At 34.6% G+C, this 18,023-nt stretch overlaps 1 protein-coding gene across 1 annotated transcript in view; it reads left to right on the top strand.

Moving 5' to 3' along the window:
- LPP (LIM domain containing preferred translocation partner in lipoma) overlaps positions 1-18,023 on the top strand; it is a 491,757-nt gene that overhangs the window by 306,584 nt on the left and 167,150 nt on the right. Inside the window, exon 6 of the mRNA XM_049775963.1 lies at positions 13,291-13,417. Within this exon, the coding sequence (XP_049631920.1) occupies positions 13,291-13,417 (127 nt within the window). The remainder of the gene's footprint in view (positions 1-13,290; positions 13,418-18,023) is intronic.

The raw sequence follows: 18,023 nt of genomic DNA, 5'->3' as shown, positions 1-18,023 counted from the left end.
TATTTTCTCAGTTTTTTTTTTCTTTCAATTTTTTTGCTTTTTTTTATCGACCACAAACCCTGCAGCACTCAGGGGTTACACCTGGCTCTTCACTCAGAAATCACCCTGGCAGGCCCAGAAAACCATATGCCAGGATGCAGGGATCTCACTGGGGTTGTCCCAGCTTAGCCGCGTGCAAGGCACATGCCCTAACTCCTTGCTTTCACTCAGGCTCCTCAGTTGTTGTTTTTTTTAATTAATTGAGCAGTTCCTCCTCACCCTTTAATTAGGTTCTAACCCAGAAGGAAGAAATAGTGTTGTTTTGGTCACTGAGATACATGGTTTTCCTTTATATGTTTTCCCTATAAAACAAGCTATCTTTTTTATGATTTCCTCTTTACCTCTCCTAAGAATATTAATAAAGTATTGATATTATTAATCATTTTACTATTTTAAGATTTAGCATTAACCATCCATTTTGTATAAGATCAATAAAGGAAATTGTCTTTTGAAAACAGCTTTATGCAGTTAGCTGACTCATGAATGATGTCATCAAAAACAGTCCTTTCTCTCTAAGTGTTGTGCTCAGTTGCATATACGTCAGAATTATCTGCGATACTTACTTTAATCAGTTGCCATCTGTCTACAAGAAACAAATGTTATATCATAAAAGATAGCATTTGATTCTAAGAAAGATTCTTTGAATAGGAGCATATTGGTAACTCACAGAAATCATAGAAGTAATAGTTCATATCATCCCCTTTGACAAACAAAGTAAGGTAAGAGACTGAGGAAATTTGTATGGTTTTAAGCATGGCTGAATTAAAATCTTAGTTTACAATTTCTTATGAACATTATCTCTGAGCATCCATTTCCTCATTTGTAAAATCGGGATAGTGACAACCTCATAGAGTTGCCTTTATGATTAAATATGTTAATATAAAATTTTTGCTAAACACTCAGAGTATCTTAATTATTTTTAGTCTCCTAAATTATAAATCATTTAGGATAAATCATACTTAACACATGTATGTATTCTACCATGGAAAGAAAAGATCCATTAATGAATCCCTCTTGTTTGGTTTTATTATTTTGTTTGTTTGTTTGATTTGGGGGGTAGTTTGTTTGGCCACATACAACTCAGAGTTTACTCCTGCTTGTACTTGGAGGACTCCACATGTTTCTGGGACTATAAATGAAGTCCACTATATAGAAGAGAAGTGCTTTAACCCCAGTACTACCTCTGTAACTCCAAGAATACTTTTTGATGAAAGTGGTTGATGATTATTTAAATATATTTAATTTTTACTAGTCTTTAGATTCAGTATTTGTTCATGATCATATATGTAACCTCTGCTGTAGTGCTGATGAAAGGCACTGTATCATTTGTATCCCACATCAATTGATGCCATATTTGAAAGCCATCCATTGATCAGACTTGACAGACTGTTTATGCGCATTTAATACAAACCATGAACCTCTTGTTAGAGGTTATCACATGCCATGTCTCATCTTAGGTATTACTCACAATGGCCCTTAATAGATATATGCCTTCCTTCTCGCTCTCTCAACAGTACTTACAAATAAATGCTAGGAGAAGTTTTAAAAAACCTGAAAACTGTCATTCAGAACAAGTGACATACCTGGTGACATAACCTCACCCCACCCCCGAGCCCACACTTTCTCCATGACACAATCAATGTTTCTGAAAGTAAAAAAGGGGCCACGTTGGTCTCCAACCTCTGGTATAATTAGCTTCGTGCTTTAATCAGTGAGGTTGACTGTCTTGATTAATCTGTATGATACATCTCGTAAGTTATATATTTCTAAATGAATACACAGAGGCAGCTGTAAATAAGCAGGGAAAAACTTAGCTTGGTTCATAAAACTCCCACTTAACTCCTGGCTCTGCATTTTTTTTTTTTACTATGGGTGTGATTTTGGCTAAGCCACTTAATATAGTCATTTAGCAAAAACACTAACTGTGTTTCTTTGTCTTTTTTACAAAAAAAAAAAATGTGCTCATGCTCTGGGAATGAAAACCCAGTGCATGCGAATTGCACTGGAGTTCCTTGTTGCATGAATAGGAGCAAAGAAATACAACCAATTTATTCTTTCTTTGAAATTCTAATTCAGATGTCTTATCTTCTTGGCAAGTTTTTGGCATGTTCTAGTCCACTGTGACAGCTACTTTCCTCTAAGTCTGAATTTTCCACAAGATAGTCACACAGCACACCATGTCTTTAAGCATCTTCTTTAAGCAGATCATGATTTCTTAATCACAGGGAATAATGGTCTCCATAGATCATCTCTTTTAACTCATAGGTGAATCCTCCAGGCTACATATTATGTTTTATTTATTTTACTTTTCACTTTATACAATTTTTTTATTTATGGGCTACACCCAGTGATGCTCAGTGTTTACTCCTGACTCTGCATTCAGGAGTCACTGCTAGTGGTATTTGTAGGACCATATAGGAAATTGGGGATAAATGTGCAAAGCAAATACCGGACTCACGGTTCTGTATCTCCGACCTAACATATCATGGTTTAGGCCACTATTGAGTCAAATAATATGAGTCAAATGAAATATCCTCCCTAAGTTTTATACTCCTGAGTAGTGGAGATGAAATTATAACCTAGAGCCTGCCCTTTTGAGAAACTTGGCTGTACTGATCACCAAATGTCAGTGTTCCAACTTGTGCTGTGATTTCTCATTCATGTGCTTTGATTTCCTGACCGCTTTTTAAATTGCTTAAACCGGACATATCTCTCTTATCTTTGTGACTGCAATAGTGCCTAATTACTAGTATATGTAGATGATTTAATGTCGATTTCATGAAAGACTATAGTGTTCCATGCTGCTCTGATACCTTGGAAACAGAGACTTTTGATTTCCTTTTTTTTTTTAATTTTCTCTCTCTGGACAGATTTTCCCACCATGTTCAGCTACTTTGATTTGATTTTCACAGGTCAAGCAAAATAAGCTTTGCTCTACATTTTCACTGAGACTCTTTGCCTGCCACCTGCCAAGGCCCAGACTCTAGTGTGATCTGGGAATCTGTCAGAGGGTAGACTTGTCTGCCGCAGGTGGCATTGTTATTGAACAAAGCACATGCTCTTTTTTTTTTTTTTACATTTGAGTTGCCTTGGATCCCCCAGCAAGAATCTTTCTGACTCAAATGAAAACCACCTTGTGTAAGGTGAAATAGGGGGAGCTAACCATTTGTTTGCTGGTGTACATTTCCCACGAAAAACTCAAAAACAGAAATTTACCTCCACTATGGAAAGTGATGTGCCAGGCGTCATATTTGCATATTAAAACCGAAAACTGATTTGCATGTTATTTCAGTGTCTTGTGTCACGTTCCGGCATCTGTCAAGCCCACTAGATAGAAACAGCTTGGATAGTAGGAAAGTGTTTCTGTGCATATCAGCTGAAAATCTAGGTGCCTTTATTTTATGTTAAACAAATCATTCCCCAATTTAGGGTCTCTATTCTCCTCTTTACTTATTCATATGAACATACCAAATGGACGACAGCAGTTCCATGTTTTATGAAGTATATTTATTCACTTTTAACAGTCATATAAGTTTAAATATTTTATTTAGAGTTTAAAAACTATACATAAATATACCCGGAGTGATGGTCCATCTACCTTGCATGTGCTAACCTAGGCTGGACCTCACTTCAATCCCCAGGCATCCCTTATGGTCCCTGAAGCCAGGAGCGATTTCTGAGCTCATAGCCAGGAGTAACCCCTGAAGTCACCAGGTGTGACTCAAAAACCAAAAGAGAAAAAACTCACTTTATCAACTCTAACATAGGCTATTAATAATATATTTCCTTTTAGTGTCTGTTTTCATGATATCTATATAAATATATCTGTTGCTTATCTTTTGTATACATGTATAATGATCAACTTTAATACAACTTTAATAGCCTCTGCTTTTTCACATTAATGGCAAGAAATGTGAGAACATAAGGAATTAGTAAAACTTCATTTAGAACATAGTAAATGAAAGTCTCAGTTAGAATTGAAACTCTGGTAAGAAAGATATCATAGTGTCTATTTGCTATAGCTTAAAATTATCGAGCTTCTGGGACCATAGAGATGGTGCAATTCTTGAGACATTTGGCTTGCACATACTTGGCAGTTTTAGCCTTGGCATAGCTTGCTCCACCTTTCCCCAGCATTGTTGAGTGCAGTTTAAGAAGATTCCAAGCACTATATGTTCAGGCCCTGGAGGACCCTGAATATTTCATGGCTTTCCCAGATAACCCTGGGAAATACCTTATCAGTATTTCAGCCTTTAGGCCTGCCTGGTTGGCAGAGATGCACCACAAGGTGTCCCTTAAGCCTCCTGAGCACCACTTGGGAGCAGCATCCCCATTAAAAAAGAAAAAAACATAAAAGTTACTTCTGATTGTGGATAGCTTTCTTCAGGGCAATGAAGAAAGAACAGTGCTTTGTGGGAAAATCTTTCCTCCCAATGTTAGCTAACCTTTGATTGTTCAGGCAACTATGTAAAGATGAAATATCTTCTCAGGAGAGTCATTGCCAAGCACTAATAGAGCACAGAAACAAATGCCCATGATTTCATTAGTTTGAAAATACAACCCAGAGTACAGTTTTATTTTATTCACAAACTAATGCCATGAGTCTTTTTTTTTTTTTTATTTTAAACCTACCAGTAGAAATAATGACTTGTATTTGCCTTGCCCTTGTTACAATGCATTTTGCTGCTGTTGTCTGTAAGGGTGAGTACCAGCAGGTTTCAGGGCTTATTTCCAACACTGTGCTTTTTGGTCACTCTTGGCAGAGCTTAGAGAATCATATGTGTTGCTTGGAGTAAAACAAGTACCAGTCATGTGTAAGCATACATCTTAATCTCTACATAATCTCCAACTTCATGGAAAGTTCTGACGCATAAAGCCTAAATAATAGGAGAAAACCATATGCAGTTTTTATAATATTGTGAAAATAGTTTCTTTTGGCTTCATAGTAACATGATAAGATTTTCATACATGAGAAATTTAACTCAAAATATCTCAAAGCACCTGCTGGGCTGGCAACTCACTTTCTTATTTAAGGGAGGTGTAGTGAAGCTAAGAAAAATGAACATGAGAGCTACAAGTTATTTTATTAGAGAACTTAATCTAATTTTTCCCTGATTCTGCAGATCTACAATTTTTGATACCCATTTATCCCCTTTTTTACTTACCAAGAAATAAAAGTATCCTAGGATGCACATTTCTACCTAGAGTGCCTTTTGGCAGGAAGGTGTAAGGGAGACATCTTTGCTCTGAATAGCCAAAGGTGGTTTTGCTTTATTATTTATCTTTTGGTGCCAACGGCTAGAATGTAGAAAGGCGAACCATTTGAAGAGCTAGCAAAGCATACATTTACCAAATGTCATGTATTTTAAGATTTATAGCAAAAAGAACTCAGAGTAATTACATCTCTTGCTAAAATAATTAATGTGAAATTCAGGTATGCTCTACTGAAGTACTTTATCAGCAAATAGGAAAATGGAAAGTTACTGGAAAGATGTTATTACTCTGCAACCATTACAGTTCCAAGAAGAAAATCATCTTTTTTAGCTGTTTGTAAGCTCCTGGTAATTATCCTCCTGGTAATTACAACTGTCATTTATTTGATGGTTAATATTTTACAAAGTTTGTTCATATAAATTAGATATTATCATTCAGTTTGTAAATGAAATAATCAATAATAGAGAAAGTAACCCTTGAAGGAAGTGAAAAATTGCGCTAGTAATCAGGTCTATAATCAGGTATGCTCCAAGCCCAGGGATGCTAGAAACGACTTCAACACATGGAAACTAAAAGTGGTGATGAGCGAGACCACTTCCCCTCAGCTCAGTTTCCCATCACTATTACCTTCCAATGTGCAGTATAGCAGATTCTTTAGGAAATATGCAGACCTTTCCTGGCTACAATAATATCTGAAGTTTCCACAGTAAATCAATTGAGAATTATAATTCCTTGGCTATGATGCCAGAAGTGATCCATTTACCGGCATCAGTACCAGCATGACAAAAGAGAAATAGAAAACGGTAACATAAAAAAAAAACAGGAAGGGTTTACAAAGTTATAATAAAATATATATATATATATATATATATATTTTTTTTTGTTTGTTTTTGTTTGAGGGGCTTACATGGTGTTGCTTGGAACAAAACCTGGTGGACTAAATGCCCAGGCTTCACTTGCTTAGTGAGCCTCTACTCAGTGTCAGAGATCCAATTTAGAGTTCCCATATGCAAAACTCTTTGAGCTAACTCCCTGTCTCTATAACCAATTTTTTGTTGTTGATTTATTTTGCTGGTCTTCTTTTTTTTTTTACCATTCTTTTTCCATGAAAACAGAACTCAGAAAAATAAGAATCATGAATATGTCTTCTCACTCTGATGAAGTTGTGAGGAATGTTTATTTGTGGGTTTATAATTGTTAATGGGCCATTCCCCTTGCCCCATGTTTTGATGATTGTGTTTGTGAAATGCAGTGAATGCCCTGCCACCATCTATTCTTAGCCTTAAAGGGTGCTTCTTCCAATGAGTAGCAAAATGTTGAGAGTAAAAGTATGATAATTCAGTGCGAGTCAGAAAGTAGAAGCAGCTTTGGGAAATTGCACCCTACAAGTTTGACACAGTTAAATGAGGGTTGAGGGGAGAAGGGGGAGAAAATGAAAATATCAGAAATATTTTTTTCTGGCAGGCTTTCAGCTCAAAAATGGGGCTAATTTTACCTTTCGAAAGAAGATAATTTCAATGTTTCTTTTTTCAAGCACACATAATTGAAGTTATTTTCCCTCTGAGAGAAGGAACCTCTTGTACATCATTATAAATGGACAAGAAAAATGAGCAGCTCTGGTACCAGAGTGATAGAGTATTCATTATCATGTAATCTCAAGTATCTTGGCTGCTTTTTCCCTGGCATTTTATCTGTCTGGCTTGTGCTTTTCTGGTGAAGTTCAGATCTGCACTAAGCAGTACATAACTAGGAAATCAACAGCAGACAGACTCCTGGAAGAAAAATGATCCACCCTGAGATTAATAATTGAGAACCTCAAGCAGCATAGTTGATGACAGATCCTTTGTAGCCATGTTGTAATATGGTTCCATAATCCATGTATATTAATTAAGTTGGTAGTAACACCAAGTTTTCCTATGGGTCTTTGCTGTCTACACCAGGCAATGTGATGTCCTGTACCTTATTTCCTTTTCTCCTTAGGAAAGCATTTGATCTTCTTGAAAAGGATCCTTGCTTGCATTTGCAGGCAAAGAAGAGGGCAGTAAATTAGGGTGGTTCATGTTCATTGTGTGCTTGATTTTTGCACCATGTGTATTGAAAGTTCAGTGGGCTGCAGAACCCTGTGACCTGCTGCCTGCTTACTCAGATTCAGAATGCTGAATGAAGCTCTATATATTTTCAGGGGATGCTGACGAGTGGTTTAAATCACCCCATCGATGGAAATCTCTGAAACACTGGGGTTTCCACTTACTCAGTGTGTATCTGTTTTTCTATACTACAGAGTATCTGCAAATATGAATATCTGTGATTTCACTATAAATTTCTCATGAATGTGTTCCCTGCAAATTATAGACCCTAAAATACCAAAAAATAGAACCTATGAAATTTGGAAATTTATTTGTATACATGAAGATACTAAAATTCAAAATATAATTAGGAACTGTTCAAAATTGTTAGAGAAGTTAAAGGCAGAACTATCTTTAATGGAATAAATAAGTCTTGTATACTTAACTTTCTGTGTAGGAATATATTAAACTTTAAATAACATAAATTTTATGTAAATAGAATAGATGATTATTTCTCAGGATTCTGTCCATGTGTACTTTATTTACACTTTATTTACTTTATTTACTTTATCATATTAATGTTTGTACAGTCTGTTTCATTGGAATCCTAATCTAAATTCAGCTGTACTATTCCTATAAACCTTTCCCTGAAATGATAGCAGAAAAAAATCAGATAACTAAATATTTTCTAGGTTTTTGCATGTAAGCAATATGTATTTATATTATATTTAAAAAACTTCACTGTAGCAAAAAGAAACTAGAAAAGTACAAGTAGGAAGAATATAAACCACTTATCACTTTCAGGTTTAAGACTAGAACCTATTAAGTTCTCATGTCCTTTCTGTAAGAGATGAGACAGATTAATCTGGTTAGTACTCAACTCTCTTCCACAGAGTAGGCACTCTGATGTATCTCCTCTGGCCACATCTAACTACCGGAGCTAATGGAACATGTACTCAGACTGTGCTCGTAAAAAGGAAGATAATTTTGATGATCAGTTAGTGATCTCTACCTTTTTAATAAATTGCTACCTCAAATTGGGGATGACAAACTTGCTCTCCTTTCTGCCTTGATCTAAAAATTAAAGCAAACATTGGGTCCAAGAATGATTGGTTATATATACTCCTGGAATTTCTACTTCACACTTGAGTCAGGAATCACAGTGTTTTTTTTATTGCTTATTTAAATGAAAATGGAGTATTATTAGTATGGTAATATGCTTTTCTTGCACTTTACTGGATATAGTGTTTGGAACACAAGTACGGAAACAAGACCGATTTTGAATCAGTGCCCAATGTCACCTAATCAAGTTTTATGAAAGGGCCTGAAAAATAGTACAGTGGATAAAGTGCTTGTCTTGCATGTGACTAACCCAACTTTAATCCCCTGCATTCCATATAGTCTTCCACAGCATTTCCAGGAATGGACAATGAGCACAGATCCAAAAGTAATCCCTGACCACTGCCAAGTGCTTCTCCAATCCATACATATACTTTTCTCTTTATTTCATGCCTGCAATCAGGAACAGGGGATATATAAATCATGTTCCTATCCTTGTCCCCAGTTTTACCTCACCCTCAGAGGCAAATTTGGGGGTGAAAGGGAATCCCATTGTTGGCATAATTGGAAAGTATTTCAGTTCTATGTCATGAGAGATGCAAGCAATCTCATTTAATTCCCCCCAAAAAAATGTGAAGTAGAAATTACAAGCTTATTTATAATTTGTAAGGATTAAAGAGTCCCAAACTCAGCTAAGAACAGTAGGTGAATGTCAGTTAAAGTGTTCTCCAGTCAGAATACATGCTCTTCCCTTCCCTTATTCTGACCACCAATTCTTAGGTAAACTCCCTATTGAACTTTTCTCTCAGTCTATCCACCCTCCACTCCACAAGAATTTATAAAATCTGGTTAGTTTAGCCTGTACTGAAAATCCCACTGTCTTCTACTGACTGTATATTTATATAGGAAGATCTTTGATATGGGTTACCTCTGCTCTATGAACATCCTGAATATTTTTAACATGAACATGCATTCATGAACATATTTGTGATATGTTTGTGATACTCTGAATATACTGAAATATGTAATAATATGTACATTTTTTATGGTCACATCATTATACTTAAACATTTTTAGCTTCTGTTATTTTTAGAGTTATTAATGAACTCATACTAGGCCCAGAACTGCTAACTCAGAAGCTTTGATCATCTCAGTTTGTTTGGCATGGTGGAAAATAACTCAGCAAAATCTCTAGCAGTTTTCTACAAAAACACAAAGCTTGGTTTCACCTCTCATCTTTTTGGTCCTCTTAGAGTCTTCCATTGCAACTGAATAAGAAAATCATTCATTTCACATTTTTGCTCATTTTCAGCATACATTTTACTTAAATTAATTTCTTTAAAATAAAGTTAGAGTTCGACTTGACACACTCCAGTAGAAAAATTATATACTATAAAATAAAGAAACATGAATTTAGAAAGTAAAAGTTCCCCAGGATTTCAAATTCAGTGATAGTACCTTCACAGACATTTACTCTATGAATATATTGACTTATAGATAATAAAACTATACTTACTGTATTATGAATTTACTATTTATCCCTATTTTATGACCATCATCTAAGTGTTCTGTACTAGATCTGTTCATTTGATTGCACAGCTATTTGTACACATAGATTTAAATTTTATACTGTTAAAAGCCTATTTTTTACCATAATAGTTAATTCTCACATTGTCACAGTGACCCTTTGTTATATTTTTAGACTTGTTCCTTCTTTAAAAAATATAGCTTCTAGGGCTCGTTGCATAATTCAGCAGGTAAAGTGTTTCTTGCAAAGAATAAGACCAGATTTGATCCCCAGAATCTCTAGGAGTCATTCCTGAGCACAGAGCCATAAGAAAATCCTGAACACCTGTTGGTATGACCCCAAACTAAAATAGATATAGATAGGTATAGATCAATGCTTCTCAAATAGTGGGGCACGCCCCCCCAGGAGGAGTGCGAGACTCCGTAAAGGGGGCCGCATTTGACCTCGGCAAATACTGTCATAATAAGCTAGCCCCATGTTTATGTCTCTATATGTCTCTGGAGCTGAGAGTTGCTGTGTCCTGCTTCAAAGCCCGCTTTGAAAAGCTATGCATCGCAAAACGTGCTCATTGTAGCCATGAATTCAGACACCGCCTCTGATTTAAAAATCAGCTCAAATTATTTGATATATTTTTGTTTTGCAGGTTAAAGTTTTTTTTTAATAAAGTTACTATTTATAGTCACGTGGGGGATGTGAAAAATGTTTTCTTCTTCCTCGGGGCGGGGCATGACAAAATAATTGAGAAGCACTGGTATAGATATATCATCAAACTAGAACTCATTTTTCAATTTTGTGTTCTAGAAATTTTCTGTACATTTTTCCTAAAAGTAGATAGTTTATGTGATTTTTACATTTTAATAATATTATCAATTACTTTAATGTGCCTATGTAGCACTCTCACTGTTACTTTTTTTATAATACTTCTCACCCCTGCTTATCTCTAAGTCTCTCAAAGCAAAGACTATTTAGTACATCATTGTGAACCTCTCTAATGCTGACAGAGGATACACAAAATAAATGATATAGAATAATTACCCATAAGAAAAAATTAATAAAAGGATCAATATTCCCTTACCTAAACTCTATAACATCATTTTTAACCATTTATAGAGTATCTAAACATGTTTAATACCTATTAAATAAATGAGTTATCTGTCTAAGATGATTTTTATTTGGATTTCATCATAACTATATGTTATGATTAATAGGATATGAGCATATAATGCAAAACATTATTGATATGACTTTAAATCTCAGTATGCAACTTTATATTTTGTCTGTGCCATCTGTCCCACCACATACAATAATTTAGTTCCTATTTTCCTGTCTTCAACTTAAAATTCCAACAATGTAGTTAAATCCCAAGGATTTTGATTAGTGACCATTATAACCAATTATTGATTGGCCTTTTTTCTCTGCATAATTTTATTTCAACATTTTTTCAAGCTTAAAAATGTAATGCAATGGGGCCGGTGAGGTGGCGCTAGAGGTAAGGTGTCTGCCTTGCAAGCCCTAGCCACGGAACCAACCGCTGGTGGTTCGATACCCTGGTGTCCCATATGGTCCCCCCAAGCCAGGGGCAATTTCTGAGCACTTAGCCAGGAGTAACCCCTGAGCATCAAACGAGTGTGGCCCAAAACAAACAAACAAACAAACAAACAAACAAAAAAAATGTAATGCAATTACAAAGAGTCGAATGGCACCACAACAATCTCACATATATTTTGGTATTTTTGAAGATTTTTTAACTTTATTTATTGATTGATTTTTGGGCTACATTCGGCAGTGCTCAGGGGTTACTCCTGGATCTATGTTCAGAAATCGCTCCTGGCAGGCTCCGGGGACCATATGGTATGCTGGGAATCAAATTAGGTCTCTTCTTGTCGGCAGCATGCAAGGCAAACGCCTATCTCTATGGCTCCATCACATATATTTTGAACACATTTTATGCCTTAGACATCACTTAGGTAATTGATTTTAGAATAGATAAAAAATACTTTGAGAATGATACATTTTCAGAGATTTTTGTACTTAAAATATTTTACTTTGGGGGCCGGGTGGTGGCGCTCGAGGTAAGGTGCCTGCCTTACCTGCGCTAGCCTAGGAGACGGACCGCGGTTCGATCCCCCGGCGTCCCATATGGTCCCCCAAGCCAGGAGCGACTTCTGAGCGCATAGCCAGGAGTAACCCCTGAGCGTCACCGGGTGTGGCCCAAAAACCAAAAAAAAAAAAAAAAAAAATTTTACTTTGAAAAAAATATCCCATTCCATCCTATACATGTTTTATATGTTAACAATGAAGGTCAAATATATAAAACCAGATTTTTTTTATCTTGTTCTAAATACTCATGTGAATAGAAGCTATTATTCAATTTATTGAAACTACATACCATCAAGGAAGTTAAGATAATTTATAATATTTTTGCCAATAACCATGCAGAATGTACTATTTTACAAATTTTTTCTATTTCAAATATATTTAAGTAGTTATTTTTAGCTTATTGATGGAAGATACATAATGTTGAAAATGAGGAAATTTAATATATGTGAAATTAAATATAAATATTTCCCTTTTTTGAAATGTGGAAAAAATTTTACATCTGGTAACTCTATGTCTTTTTCTTCATATATTTGGATTCTTGGCTCATCACTTAAAGCATTCTTTTACTGAATACCTGCTGCTTTACCTACTATAATTCTGACTTAAATCCCCGTTTAAACTCCAAGCCAGTGGCAATGGTGTACTTCCACCATTATTAATACCAAATTGCAGAGCTAAAGTAAAACCACTAAGCCTCCAAGATGAAAAAACAAAAAAGATTTTGATTTTTGGGATTTATCTCAGATCCTGTTTCAAGCTGTATATATAGGTGGGCCAGAAACATACAACTTGTAAGGGCCCTAAATGCTGCCTGACCCTTTTCATCTCTGTTTTCTCTCCTTTAGCTACTCCTACTGCATTCAGCTGCCTCTTTGGATTTTTTTTGTCAGGATACATGATGAGAGGTCCATTTTGTCCTCTGACTAAGCACATTCTCTATTTGCTTTATATTTATGTTGTAAGATGCCTATATCTCTCACTTAACTACAATAGCATATGAGCGAAGTTTAATTTATCTAAATGTTTTAGCAACTATCCCAAATGCCACAGAGTGACTGAAATTATTGAAATTTAGTCTTACTCCTAAATTGGATTTTCTAAATTTTAATAAGTGACTCATCAGATAGCAAAAGTGAATATCATGGAGAGTCCAAGATAACTAATCAAACTAATTCTAAAATCCAGTCAGTTCTTATATATTTTCCTATGCCTTATAAACACTGTTTGGTTGCCTGAATTGATGAATGCATCACATTTAAAGAACTATGTTTTCTTCTTTTTTAGTGCATACAAACTGGCCCATTGGGATCTCAATATGGCCCTCCCTTATTCAACCCTGAGGATGAGCTTGAGCAACTGACCAAAAAAATGTTGTTTGACATGGAGAATCCACCTGCTGATGAATATTTTGGTGAGTAACATTTTGAGCTGACATTTGAATTAAATGTTCTGTTCTGTTTTCCTTCATTAGTGATTAGGAGTATATTCAATGCCACGGGATAAGGCTGGAGGCGTGGGAGCTGGAGTATGCACACCAAACAGGTGTGGGATTCACTTTGTAAGACAGTCATAACTGCGTTACCTATTTAGCATCAAAATCTCTGCTGTATTGAAGGGTTTCTTGAGATACAAATCTGATTTAGACTTCAGACTTGACAACCTATTTGTTTATCACCAGGCAGAAATAGGGCTTCATTATGTATAAGTTCAGGGTTTTACTGGGTCTAAATATTCATGTACATCTGACTTGAAGCAAATATCCCCCTTTGTAGTTTTCAAACACATTTCAAATTTATTAATAATGAGAATCAAGTAATTTATGTACTACATTAGTATAAAAGTGCATTTTAATAATTATAATTATAACAACTGTGATTGTTTAGTATACATGCCTGTCTCCAAGAGGTGATAATTATTTACATTAGAAAAGCACAGAAATAGTTACCAGTCAATGTAGAAAATTATGATGCATGAGAAAGGACTATCTCAAATTTCAGTGTTTCTAAACCTAAAATATAGCACAGCAGGCAGGACATTTTCCTTGCATCAGCCAACCTAATATTGCTCCCCAGTATCCCATATGGGTACCTCCGGGATTGATCCCTGAGCAGAGAGGCAGGAATAAAACCTGAGCACTGCAAGGTGTGATCAAAAAAGAAGAAAAAAATTCAACAACCCTCTTTGTCAGGGACATTAGGAATATTTTAGAAGTATTGGTGATAGATGAATCGGATCTTTAAGCAGTGCCTTTTCAATTTTCTGATATGAGACTGTATGTATATCCCCAATCTATTAAAAATGATATTTACATGTTATGCAATTCTGTATAAAGAAGATAAATAACATTTTGATGAAAATACAAAATGGATGTTTCTACTTTTGATATTATATTATCATTTATCATTTAATCTATTGATTATTATATAAATTTGCTATGCATGATTAATTATAAACTATTATTAAGTTATGATATATTCTAATTCTTATCTATTTCAGTAGTTGCCTCATCACAGCCCAGTTCACAATTCACAAAAGGTGAAGCACGGTAATAAAAATTTTGTGGTCAGAGATGCAATTGCAGCCTATGTTTTTAAATAGTCCTGCATTGGTGCCAGAGAAATAGCACAGTGGTAAGGAATTTGCCTTGCATGCAGCTGATTCTGGACAGACCTGTTTCAATCCCTGGCATCCCATATCTTAAGAGAAGCAATTTCTGAGCGCAGGGCCAGGAGTAACCCTGGAGCACAGCCCGGTGTGGCCCAAACAAACAAACAAACAAAAAAAAAAACTAACTAAAAAAAAAAGTCCTGCATTAAGAACATGCAGAAAAAAGTGCATTATATTTAGGTATAAGTGCAAGCAAAAAGTCACAGTTACGGAAAATTTATATACAGCTTTTACTTGCTTAAATGCTTTTTCTTTTTGTGTCTATTCATTTGATTCCTATTTGGAAATATATATTAACATGTAAACTGAGCACACTGCTCCAAAGCTATACTACACATGAACTAAGTATTAATATATGAAAATAGGATGTGTCTTTTTATGTGGGTGGTAGTGTAGTTATCTTAAGGGAGCATGATAATAGGAATACAAAATTTAATTATGGTTCTTTTTTTTTCTTGTTCAATCACTCGCTGATTGGGTGATAAAAGCATTTTCTTTATCCTATATGAGTCCCATTTATCACCTGGTGAATCTAAGATATAAATAAATGCCTTACAGCATTCCTTTCACTGTTACCAAGTTCATGTAGAAAAAGCATGAATATAGCCAAAGAAATATATCAAAATCCAAAGAAATATATCAAAAATAGAAAGATGCATGGAACTTGAAGATGATCACAAATATCTGGAGAAATTAGTGTCTAGTTTTATTAAAACATATCAAAAAGCACACTGTACTCTTGTCATTGTCATAGAAGAAAGGCTAATATTAGATTCTCTGAAAAAAATGTCAGAATGTGTGACAAAGTATCTATAATCAGTTATATTAGAGAAGAAAACATTATATCATGTACATGTTATGTAAATATATTAACAAAATACAGAACAATAAATAAAATTAAGTATAGGTAGTAATTGTATTTAGTAATGAAAATTAAACTTGTTGGGAAACACGTGTAAATTAACATTTTAACTTGTCTGCAGTAACGTTCCTCAGGTTGTGGCCCAAGTGGCAGAGTACATACTTTTTATTATGTACAAGGTTCTGGGTTCTGACCCTGGTAACACATAATCCAAGATGTGATCTAAAAAGGTTTGAGCATGTGCAGGATGTCTCTCCGACAGCAATTTAAAAAAAAAAAAAGAAATGAAGAGAAATTTCCTAGCTTTACTATATATCGTAATACACAACTTGAAAAAATCGCTTACTTTCTCTAGCTTCATTAGTATTGCTTTATGTACAATATAGAAAAATAAAAGCTTATACTGGCATTTTGATTATTGGATGAGTATTTATAGAAAGCACTTAGCCAAATATTTGGCATGTAGAGTATTTTCAATAACCAAAGTTATTTCATAGACTTTGGGCTTGTAGTGTAAGACCAAAAAATATATATATACCCATTAAAAATCCATTAATAGTATTTATTTGAAATTTAAGTTCCAAGCAAAAGATGGAAATGAATATGTTTTCAGTTGGCAAATCGTCATTTGCTAAGTCAAGATTAACCATGATAGTGATAGTGGCTAGCTTTTCAATATGCAGTATTATTTTGTTCAATTTATAAGATTTAACTCATTTCATGTTTACAGAAATACCACTTTGTGAAGTAATATCATTTTTCTTCATTATAAAATCGATTCACAGAAAAATTAAGTAATGGCTCAATAGCTACAGTACATAAATTGCAATACTAGATTAGAACCTAGATCTATATTTTTATTATCAAAGATTCTTCAACAAGCCAGTTTGTAGAGGTATAATTCACATATAATAAACTGCTGTGATATAATAAATGTATGCCATTGGTTAAATTAGACATATGTACATACTTGTATTAGTATTACTGGAATTTAGGTAATAAATATATCCATCAATGCCAGAAGTTTAGGATGGGTATAGATGTGCGTGATTTTTTTGACTCTTATGAATCTTATGTATATGTTGTGAATATTATTTGATTAGTTGTTATTATTTACACCTTACCATCACTAAAATTAGGCTGTATGTTTTTTAAAGGTTTCAGGAAATAGATCATAAAATGGAAATAAAAAAAATCAAGTTTTAACTTCTAACTACTCAGAATGAACCTAAATTTAATTATTGCAAGAGCTAATAAAGAAACATTACCTTCACATGTAAAATGTCTCTGATGTATCCATTACATATGCAAGATAATCTGGTAGGTATATGAGGCATTTAGAGACAGCCAGAAAAGGATCTTGGACTACAGTCTAAGAAAGAATGTAAATATAGTTATAGTGTTTTGTCAAAATACAGAAAGGTAGCAACAACTGACATAATTGAAGTTAATAAAACTTATTCAATAATTGAAAAAAAGATTATTTTTGTGATCGTGCTCAGGGATCACTCTTGCAGTACTAAGAGAACTATATGTAGTGAAGCATATCCAACCCAGATTGGCTTCTTGCAAGGCAAGACTCTTTCCTAATGCAAGAAAAATGTTTATGAAAAAGTAAAACTTTAAATAATTTTAAGTGATCTAAAGGAGATTTGAAGGGAGAAGGTATCATAGAAAAAAATGAATTATCTCTAGAAAGGAGAATTTCAACATAATAGAAGATAGAATCACTAAAATTAAACCACCTTTTGGGAAAGCTCAATTGATGAGAAATATGACTGGAAAAATAGATTGAGTTGGAGAAATAAGTAAGGGTGGAGAACTAAATAAAATGAAAAGTATTTTAATGTTGGAATAAAAACTAAGAACTTGGGTCCAGAGCAATAGCAAAGTAGGTAAGGCATTTGCCTTGCATGAGCTGTACCCGGGTTCAATCCCTGGCATCCCATATGGTCCCCTGAGTCAGCCAGGAGTAACTTCTGAACGCAGCACCAGGAGTAACCCCTGAGTACCATTGGGTGTATCCCAAAAACTGAAAATAAAAAAACTAAGAAATTAACTTACACAAGGAATATTTACTGTTCAGAGCAAATCGTATGGGAAATCCATGTATACTGGTTATAAGGTGGCTTCACAGTACACATACATTGACTTGAATGCCAACTTTATCACTTACTGACTAGGCAGCAAAGTATGAATTAAGAGAAATGAAACAGCTTAAATATTTCCTAAAAGCATTGCTTATATATTCCATTGTTATGGGTGTTAGAGACACCCAGATGTCGGTGTATTGTCTCCTAGACTCATTGAATTATCATAGAATAATTCAGGAGATGTAGTTATATAAGAAATGAGAGACAAATATGAATACAGTAGTGGGTTTTTGGAGGTGCTATTCAAACCTAGAAGTCTCCCTAGATGTGAAAGGATGGAAGATTATCTATAAGTCCATTTGAATGTTTTGTGGGCACTAGGGAAGGGATTTTGG

The sequence above is a fragment of the Suncus etruscus genome, chromosome 6 (genome assembly GCF_024139225.1).
Source record: "Suncus etruscus isolate mSunEtr1 chromosome 6, mSunEtr1.pri.cur, whole genome shotgun sequence".
Taxonomy (NCBI): domain Eukaryota; kingdom Metazoa; phylum Chordata; class Mammalia; order Eulipotyphla; family Soricidae; genus Suncus; species Suncus etruscus.
Note: the sequence above shows the minus strand (reverse complement) of the source record. Positions and strands in the feature narration are given on the sequence as shown.